Source organism: Mchenga conophoros, linkage group LG18, assembly GCF_057382185.1.
Source record: "Mchenga conophoros isolate Kocher_MC1m ecotype Shallow Benthic linkage group LG18, M_conophoros_male_GT1.1, whole genome shotgun sequence".
Lineage (NCBI taxonomy): Eukaryota > Metazoa > Chordata > Actinopteri > Cichliformes > Cichlidae > Mchenga > Mchenga conophoros.
Window position 1 is genome coordinate 20,360,906 of NC_140543.1, and position 10,017 is coordinate 20,370,922.

Consider the following 10,017-nt stretch of genomic DNA (forward strand, 5'->3'; position numbering starts at 1 on the left):
CTTTGTAAGAATATGGTCACATATAATATATATAATCTGTGGAGCCCTAACAACTGATTCATACATTTATTTGCAGAATGGAAATGATATGTTCCAGCCCCATCTTATATCTAATGAAATACTTTCCTAGTAAAAGGTTTTTCCTGCGTTTAAGTCTTGTTCTTCTTAACAAAGTCTCCTTTAAATTACAAAAGTCTAAAAACTTTCTTTTCTCCTTACATGCTTACTTAACTCTTTTCATAAAGTGGCTTTTTGTATATAAAGGGTTAAAACACTGTCCGGGTCACTGGCCTCCCAGCAGTCTCAGAGACTTGAGCCAAAACCAAGCGACTCTTTTTTTTTATCAGCTCTTTCATTCATATTTCCTCTCAAAAAATCCACATCAATTTTTGATTGAGTTTCTGTCTGAGCAAATCATCTGGAGTTTCTCCACCAGTGCACCGCCCACGACTCCGTGACGTCGGTGCCACTATATAGCCAGGGTTCGCCTTTCGTCCACACCAGTTGGATAAAATTGAAAGAGACGGACGTACCGTGAAGACGCACTTGGCACTTTTACGGGAAAAAAGAAGAAATATTTAAGCGAGACGGAGACACGTACGAGTCGATCGTTTATTCCGCTGTGATAAATGAGTACCGGCTGTTTCACCGCGGCTCAGCGGATTTCGTGCCACACCATGAATGCGGATTTATTTAAGCCTGCTCCGGAGCGTGGTGGACCCCAACAGACTTCTGCCCCGGCGAAAAACAGCAGGAATAAACACGATCAACCCAAACCGGAGCTGGCTCAGGTTGTGACGGATCTCAAGACGGGGAGGTCCTACATTAAAGGGAAGCTTTTGGGAAAGGTACGCGCATTTCATACATTTTTCTTCGCCCCTTTTCTCCTTTTCCATGTGTCTGTGCGTCGCTGCGTCGGTTTTGACTGAGGAGGCAGATGGATCTAGAATCTGAATTAATTAGCCGCAGTTTGGGGCTGGTTTTATTTCCCCCCCCCCCTTTCCTTTTTTGTTTTCTTTCTGTTTAAAATCACTATGAGCCATGTTCCAGGTGTGCTTGTGATGTGATGCGGGAATAGAGAATGACCTCGTGGTGGATGTGACCAATACCCCCCCCCGTTCTCCTCCTTGCTGTTCTCGTCAGTGCTGAATGAATCAGACGCAAGGTGTGCCCAGCTCCGGTGCGCACACATGCTTAGCCATAAAAAATAAATAATTAAAAAAAAATCTCCACCGATGATGAACGTTTACAGCCCCCTCTCGTATTTTAATGGCCTGCCGTTAAACCAAAGACACGCTTGTCTGACCACAGCATAATTTCTGCCCCTCATGATGATGATGATGATGCATCAGCATCGCTTTTTGAAACGGTGTCTATGGAAGCGAGTTTATCAACGTGTTGCTGGTCGTATCGATGTGCTGCAGCCAGTTTTTTTTCCTTCCTCTGCCTGCCGCAGAGCTAGAAACGTCTCCGCCAGTTTCACGGTTAATGAATGCAGCAGCTCAGGCTGCCTCATCCTTCATGTACCCGAGCATGTGTAGTCTTGATCACATCCTGGAGAGAAGGGGAAAAAAATGTCTGTATAAGCGGCAGTAAACGCATCTGGGGGATGATGTTTTTCATCATATCTGCGCATACAAGCCAATAAAAGATGCCTGAGGCATCAGATGGATCGTTTTATGGTCATGACAATCATTTTTATGTCTTTAATCTTACCTCGATTATTGTTCCTGAAATTGTTTTGACTGCATCGCTACCTTTCCTCAGGTCAGACTTGCCTTGAGACTGAGTGTGTGGGTTTTAAACCTGCTGCTTGTGTAAATTGATCATTCTGTTTGTTTCCCCCCAAAGGGCGGCTTTGCTCGATGCTATGAGATGACAGACCTGTCCAACAACAAAATGTATGCAGTGAAGGTGATCCCACAGAGCAGGGTGTCCAAACCACACCAGAGAGACAAGGTACACGATCACCAATCTGTGTGTCTCCCGTGTCTTGCATAACTGGAAATCAATGTCTGGGTTGTTGTTTTTTCTTTTGGGACATTGAAACGTCTTCACCGATTGATGAGTTGTCATATGTTGACAGATTACGAACGAGATCGAGCTGCACAGAACGCTGTCACACAAGCATGTGGTGAAATTCTCCCACTATTTCGAGGACCAAGAAAACATCTACATCTTCCTCGAGCTGTGCAGTCGGAAGGTGAGACTTCAGAACTCTAGAACAGTCTGCGCTGCTTTGTGTTCTGCTTGCACTAACAGTATTTCTTGTATTACCCTACAGTGCTGCTTTGCACGCTATATTCAAAAGGGGTCTTGGCAGATTTTTACTGTTTTCCTAGTGAATGTTAAAAAAAAAAAAAAAAAAGATTTCTTTTATGCAGCTGCAGGGATGCATGTGTGCTAGCAGTGTTTGTACAGTCCCACTCACTGATGCAGGGTTGACGGTTCACTCATTGCTCTCTCTGCAGTCCCTGGCACACATTTGGAAGGCGAGACACACACTCACAGAGCCTGAAGTGCGCTATTACCTCAGACAGATCATATCCGGCCTCAAGTACCTCCACAGCAGAGGAATCCTGCACAGGGATCTCAAACTAGGTACGTGACTGAAAATGCGGCTTAACGCATACACAAAGCATCCCAGGAATCTGTGACTTTGGACGAGCATGCGTGTCATCTGTGGAATGCTGACCAGACAAATGCTTTTGTCTCTTTCAGGGAACTTTTTCATCAATGAGAACATGGAGTTGCGGCTGGGAGACTTTGGCCTCGCTGCCAAGCTGGAGACAGTTGAACAAAGAAAAAAGTAAGTTAATTGCTTAAAATGTTTATCTGCTGGAGGATACCAATGAGCTTATTGGGGCCCATAGATCATGCGACTGTAATGATGATTGTTATAATGAAACAAAGCTCTCGAAGGTCTCTCCATATTACCTTTTTTTTTTTAATTTTTTTTATGAGTATTTTTAGCCCCATCTCAGATGTATCTTTTAAAAATCTGACTTTTAATGCCCTATTTTAGCACAAGCACCCTCAACCTAAACCATGACATCAGTTACTAAGCATAATCTTCCTCCCACAACTTTCCTCCTGCAAGTACCTAACTAAACCGGTTTCCAACTGACAGTTGAAAGTACCGCTTAGAGCACAGTTTCAATTCCTGTTAGACAGCTTCCTGTGGAATACCAGAAGACTGAGAGTGACAGAAAAAATATTTCAAACATTACCTGTATGCCTGATGTTGAAACCAAACCAGTTTTAAATGTTTGAAGCATTACATCTTACCCATATATGGTTCTTGTTTTGTTTTTCTTAGAACAATCTGTGGGACTCCCAATTACTTGGCTCCTGAGGTGCTCAACAGACAGGGCCACGGCACAGAGTCTGACGTGTGGTCCCTCGGATGTGTCATGTGAGTCTTTTTACTTTAAGATGATTATAAGAACTATCCCGGTTTCATAGAGAGTGTGTTGGGGGGATTTTGACCATGGCGTCACTTCGTCTCAGTCGGTCGGGAAAGTGGGGACTTTTTTTTTTTTTTTTTTTTCTCTAAATCACTCACTCTTGTTTTTGAGCTGACTCACTGTTGCCTTGATTGCTCTCTCACAGGTACACACTGATGTGTGGAAACCCTCCTTTTGAGACGCTCGACTTGAAAGAGACGTACAAGTGTATTAAAGAAGTTCGCTACAACCTGCCCTCCACGCTTTCCCCTGCTGCTCAGAAACTCATCTCAGGCATCCTGCAGAAGAATCCCAGTGACAGACTCACGCTGGATCAGATCCTCAACCACGAATTCTTCAAAGTATGTTGACCTTCGGGAAATTTCTTGCCAGTGTTACGAAACACAGTTGTGACATTTTTTTCTCGAGGTGAAGGAGTGTGAAAATGTCAGTGCTTGATCTGTTATCTCAACTGAGAACAGAGTGGGCACGCTCCAACCTCTTCACTTTTTCTCACTGTTTTTTTTTTTTTTTTGTTGTTTTTTTAATGCATCACCTTTGCCTCTTTCTCAGGGTTTCACTCCTGACAAACTTCCCCCCAGCAGCTGTACAATGGTGCCAGAGCTACACCCTCCCAGCCCTGCCAAGAAATTCTTCACTAAAATGGCCAAAAGCCTATTTGGAAAGAAGAAAGCAAAAGGTGAGCAAGCAGCACGAGCGATGGGGGGGGGGGGGGTTAGTTTTTCAGATTTAGTTTTAAGAATATCCAAGAGCTGCTGTATTTATTTAAACAGTCCTGCCTTTAAACATATTTGTTGTGACTACAGTGTGTCGTGTTTTCACAGTGGAAAAAATTCCATGCGAGGACAAAGAGGACAAGGATATTTCCAAGCTGGTGTCGGGCATCGTTAAATGTTCCATCAACCGGCAGATCAGCTACAAAACAGTGGGAAACAACGAGGTACTTTTTTTCTCTCTCTCTCTTTCCTCTGTGAGAAACTTTTGACCTGGTTTACCTTAATTTGGGTAATTCCAGCCAGTTATGCACACAGTTCACATGCAATTACACCCGTTCTAAAGGCTTGGAGAAAACACAAAATGCATATTTTAATAGCATACAGCCTCCATTACATTTGAGAATTGCTTTCCATTAGCATGCTCATTTAAATAGTAAAAGTGCCCTAGAAAAAGGAACTGTTAAAGAAATGGGGTGGAAAAGATGTCTTAATTTTTAAAGATGCATTGTTTTAAATTTGTTTTTCTTCAGAATAATGTAAGATGCATGACAAAAAAAACTAGTTCAGACCAGAAGAAATGTAGCAGTCTGTTGGTGGTAGCTTTTGAAACTTGATAAGCTCTAGTAAGCTCATCTGGGTGTTTGTTCGGGTACTTTGTTATCAGAAGAATCTGAAGAAGCTGTTACTGCACACTTAGGGGTGGGGGGTGGTAAATGTTCTCTGCTCAGTAACGACATGACGTATTTGTTTTAAAAAGACTGAACAGAACCTAGAGTATATGCCACAATTGCAGGATGCTCAGTTGGCCGATCCCCAATCAGGCTCGTCTAGTTTATTTATAGAGCCAAAAAGGAGCTACAGTTTTTGCTGTCATGCATGACTCTTCCTTTGTCTGTCTTAAGAAGCCTGTCCTGAGGAACCAGATTGTCATTAATAAGCGCAGATGAATATAGATTTGTACAAGTGTACTCTGAAAGTAGTGCTCATTTTAGCTTGTTTTCATGTTTGTCTGTTTGCGGCGGGAAAAAACAAACCTACTCGCGCACCACTTGTGGTAACGTGACATTAGAAACTACGTGTCAAGCTTGCAGCATGCTTGCAACGTGTACAAAGGGAAACCGTGCAGCTGAAAGTAGTTCCCCCGCCTTGCAGTGGCAACGAGACGCACTGCATTTAGTCTAAGGTGTTGCAGAAATTGAATAAATGAGCTTCAGCGCTGACACAGCAAAAGTGTGCATGCAAGGATTAAAGGAGCTCATTCCCTTTATCTCTGGTTACCCTTTCGGGCATGTGACACACTGCTCTTTCACTTTGTTGCTCTTACTCATCATGTGCTAATCGCATGTTTCGTTGTTGCTCAGGTGACGTCTCCCACCGGTCAGCTGGTGAGCTCTGTGCCTCTGGAGCAGACTCCTGCTGAGGAGGAATCCAGAAAGTCCATTTCCCGGTCTTTTAAGGGCACCATGGCCAGCAGCACTGAACGTAAGTTTCTGTTTGTTATTTATGAACACACATTTGGTGTTTGTTGTGGTGGCTGATTGCAATCAGGGTTTCTAATTTTTGCTCGTTTTGGTTGGTTTTTCCCTTCAGCGTGTGAGGATGTGCTGACCCCTGCAGCTGTTGCCGACTCTGCCCTGAAAGTTCTCACAAACTGCCTGGCCACCATGCCTGCAGGTATGTTTATGCATAAGATTGTAGCTCAGCCATTATTTTTTGTTGTCCTTGTGGGATTACTTGAGTGGACCAAAGAGGAATAAAATCAAGCAAAATGTCCTTCTGCTGTTTGCCGCAATTACAAAATGCAACAGAATCATTAAATTTAACTAGCTGGATATTTTCCTTGAATCCTCAGAATTTCTGCTGACTCATTCTGCTTATTTGAGACACACCATATGTGTTAAGAGAAACATAATGTTTTGACTTTTTGAATTAAGATTATTTCACTAATCCTCATATTTATTTATTTATTTTTATTTATCTTTTTCTTCAGCCAATAGGAATCCACCCTGCCTGTCCAGTCCGCAGTCCTTCCTGTGGGTGACTAAATGGGTTGACTACTCCAACAAGTATGGCTTTGGCTACCAGCTCTCAAACCAAAACGTAGGCGTGCTCTTCAATGAGGGAACACATCTCAGTCTTTGTGACCAGCGCAAGTAAGTACTTTAAAATCAACTGATTAAGATGTCATGTCAACATTTACAGTGCTTAGAGCTTATTGTCAGTTGCTTAGTGACTAGGCTCAATGGTGTAAATGGAAAAGATGTCAAGTTCATCTTCCAATTTTTTTTAAACTTCCCCCCCCCTTCTTCCAAACAGGACTGTCCACTACTGCTTGACCAACAACAAACACTTCAGCTTCCCTTCAAACTCTCTACCTGAGCAGCTGCGCAACCAGAAACAAATAGTTGAACTAATGGCTAACTACATGGAGGAGAACCTAATGGAGGTAGGAAAGAACCTATTAGTTTTCAGCCATTACTTAGAGTGACTGACTTGCATTTAATGACAACTGTAAGCCAGGATTTGTGCCTTCATAAACCTGTTAAAGGGCACTTGAAGAGATTATGACCTCATGCAAATGAAACTAAATAATTTCTGTCCTCCTCAGGGTGGAGATCTGCATTGTCAGGAACATGTCTCAGCTCCTCCTCCTCTGCTCCTCCAGTGGGTGAAGACTGACCATGCTCTTGTCATGCTCTTCAATAATGATACTCTACAGGTTTGTATAATTAAATTAATAAAACCAGTCATGGGACACTGAGTCTACATAACTACTTTTTCAAAGCAGCTGGATTATAATTCTCCTTTTCTTTTCTTTTTTTTAGGTTAACTTCTACACAGACCACACCAAAATCATCCTGTGCAAGTCTTCTGACGACGCCTACCTGCTCACCTATATCAGTCGGGAACGTGCCTCGTGCACGTACCTCCTCAGCATGTTGAATGAAATGGGCTGCACATCTGAGCTACGGCACCGCCTTAGATATGTGGTCCAGCTTCTCCAGCACCACACTGATGCCTGAGAGCACAGCTCAGTGCCTCCCAGGCTACCCGAGTGACAGATGCCTTAGAGGCAACCTGACTGGTTGATACAGTTTCTCAAGGCATAGCCAAGCAAGGCAATGTGTTCATATGCGTGACGGATGAAAAGGATGCTCAACGTCTCTGAGCAATATTCTTGTCTGGCTTAGTGCCTAGGCAGCTGATTTATCAAACTGACTGATTTTGATAAATGTCAAGCAGTCAGGGAGTTGCCCAAAGCAGCATCTGCCTCAAGGTGTTGTGCCTATCCAGCTAAGCCTCAAAGGTATCCACCTGGAAGCTATTGATACCTAAAATAAAGACTCATACATGGCCTGAAATGATGGATCCCTCATCGGCAGATTCCTACAAAACAAAAAAAGACAAAAAAAACAAAACAAAAAACCCCACCCAGTTATCCTCCCTCACTCAAACGCACTGCTTCTTGTCTTGGGCCTTTCAAATCCGCCAACCCTACAGCTTTCAGCCTCCCCTGATAGCCCATCACCCAGGCATGGTATCTTAAACATTTCTCAACACTAAAATTGTCCCTTTTGCTCAGAATGGAGATAATCCTGCAGCAGAAATGCTCAGATTTCCAAAAGTATTTTAGCAGCAAGGTCTTTTACACCGTTCTCTTGCACTCCAACTGATCTTTCAGCAAAGAAGCTTTGTGAAGAGGTATGGTTTGACTAGAGAGAAAGACCCCCCCTAAACCCTCAATTGGTTCATTGTCTTTTTTTTTCTTCTTTTTTTTTTGTGGTACCATGGTGTACACTTGTTTGTTTTCAAATTTGTTTTAAAAAATGGAAAGAGCCAGCTATAGGATCACACTACAATCTTGACCTCACATGCACAAATATGCCTGGCCTTATTTGATGATGGTGATGCTTAAGTTTGGGAGTCATTGCTTCTTCTGCTCCAACATCATTTTTTTTTTCTTTTAAATTGCAACCAAATTTCACTGATGTGGTGCATAACAAACTACTGGGGCTGCAGGAGTAAACACAATTTTGCACTTTCTTTTTTTTTTTTTCCCTTCTGTAAATTCATCAGGCGTATAAAGCCTTTTACCACTTGTTAGCTTTTTTTTTTATTTGCTTTTATCTAGATACCAAAAAGCATTTCAACTTTTCTGTTTGTTTTTAAAAAGGGAAAAAAAACGATTCAACTTTTTAAAATTCACACACAGTAGGTGAATGTGCGCTCCACACGTGCTGGGAAGCTGAACTGTTGGTTGGATAATGGGGTGGGGGAAAGGGGGGTAAAAGTGCCTTTCTGAGGGATGCCCGTTTAGTGCAATAACAGCCCTTTGTGAATGTCAAGCTGGCTACAAACAAGATTGAGATGGGTTTTACAGGTGGGATTTACTTTTGGACTTTGCACCAAGTTTAAAAGTAAGTCCAATAGCACTACACTCTCACTACCTGGTATAAGCTTTTAGAACAACTGTTAGAAGTATATATTCCAATAATATCTACTAAGGGGGAAAAAATGAAAACATTGTACTCTGTCGTACTGTACTGTACTGTAATCCTGATCGGTTTACATTGCTTTCTTGACCCAGAGTTGTATCCTAAAAACTGTGACCTGGAATGCAAGTATTATGTACATGTGTTTTCAGAAAACTCAACATTGTGAAAGCCATCTGCCAATTCAGAAGAGTCTTTATTTTTTTGGCACATAATGTCGTGTTTATTTATTTTTTATTTATACATAGTTTTTTATTTATTGTGCAAATGTTCCGGTCTTGACACAAGTAAACGTTCAATTCCGATCACTTTTTTTGTAATGTATTTTGGGGGAAAAATGGGACAAAAATAAAGTTTATTGAAAATGACTTCAGTTTATTGTTGCGTTTTTATATTGACAGTGCACTAAAGTTGAGAAATGTATGGGTTTTGTTGAAACGAATGGCATTTTTAACGAATGACTCATGTAGCAGTCATTACCAAACGCACACCTTTAATAATAATGGATTACATTTATATAGCGCTTTTCGAGACCCTCAAAGCGCTTTACAATTCCACTATTCATTCACTCTCACATTCACACACTGGTGGAGGCAGATACAGTTGTAGCCACAGCTGCCCTGGGGCAGACTGACAGAAGCGAGGTTGCCACATCGGGCCCCTCTGGCCATCACCAGTAGGCGGTAGGTGAAAAGTTGTTGTTGCCCAAGGACACAACAACTGAGACAGTCCGTGCCGGGGCTCGAACCGGCAACCTTCTGATTACAAGACGAACTGCCAATTCTTGAGCCACGATCGCCCCTTTGTCATCATCGTACGTAAATGCTAGAGAGGGAGACATTTACAATATTTGTATCATATCCTTCTGGAAACATCTAATATATTTATTTACTACAATAACAACAATATGAAACTTTCATTTCTTAGCGTTTGCTAAATGTCTGTCTGATTTTGTTTTGTTTTTTCAAGTTTGTGCGTCCAAAGTTCGTGTTTGTGGTAGCAGCTGCATAAGCAGGTTATTCATGACGACTTCCCCTTTAACCACATTTTCTAGTTACTCTTAAGCCAGATAATAAATTGCCTTTGCCATCTCTTGTAAACCTGTTGTCAGAGTATATACAGCATCATTCTTTCGGTCCCCTTTCAAACCTTGAAACCATAAGTGACAGTATGTAAATCAAAAGCTTTGCCCTGTGGCTGAATAAATAGGCAAACTCTCTTCCTGAAGTCCCTCAAGGGGGGCTAGTCCATTGTTTCATGGACAGGATGGAAGCTGAATTGCTTGTCCTGGATGCCAGGTTTGAAAAATCCTATGATCTTCCTTCTACCGCTACCAGTCAA

At 42.2% G+C, this 10,017-nt stretch overlaps 1 protein-coding gene across 1 annotated transcript; it reads left to right on the forward strand.

The window, feature by feature from the left end:
• Positions 1-504: 504 nt before the first annotated feature.
• On the forward strand, positions 505-9,044 carry plk3 (polo-like kinase 3 (Drosophila)). Its single transcript, XM_085254697.1, has 15 exons — positions 505-848; positions 1,852-1,959; positions 2,087-2,203; positions 2,472-2,601; positions 2,722-2,809; positions 3,320-3,415; positions 3,613-3,808; positions 4,020-4,146; positions 4,292-4,407; positions 5,545-5,665; positions 5,774-5,857; positions 6,174-6,336; positions 6,500-6,629; positions 6,792-6,902; positions 7,009-9,044. The coding sequence occupies exons 1-15, from the start codon at positions 630-632 to the stop codon at positions 7,204-7,206; spliced, it is 2,004 nt and encodes a 667-aa protein (XP_085110823.1). The 5' UTR covers positions 505-629; the 3' UTR covers positions 7,207-9,044.
• Positions 9,045-10,017: the final 973 nt, after the last annotated feature.

What these genes read in the sequence shown, in the direction of transcription:
- plk3 (XM_085254697.1), top strand. Translation starts at nt 630, where the DNA reads ATGAGTACCGGCTGTTTCACCGCGGCTCAGCGGATTTCGTGCCACACC. An exon ending in TCGAGCTGTGCAGTCGGAAG is followed by an intron (nt 2,204 to 2,471) that starts GTGAGACTTCAG and finishes CTCTCTCTGCAG; the next exon opens with TCCCTGGCACACATTTGGAA. An exon ending in TCAATAATGATACTCTACAG is followed by an intron (nt 6,903 to 7,008) that starts GTTTGTATAATT and finishes TCTTTTTTTTAG; the next exon opens with GTTAACTTCTACACAGACCA.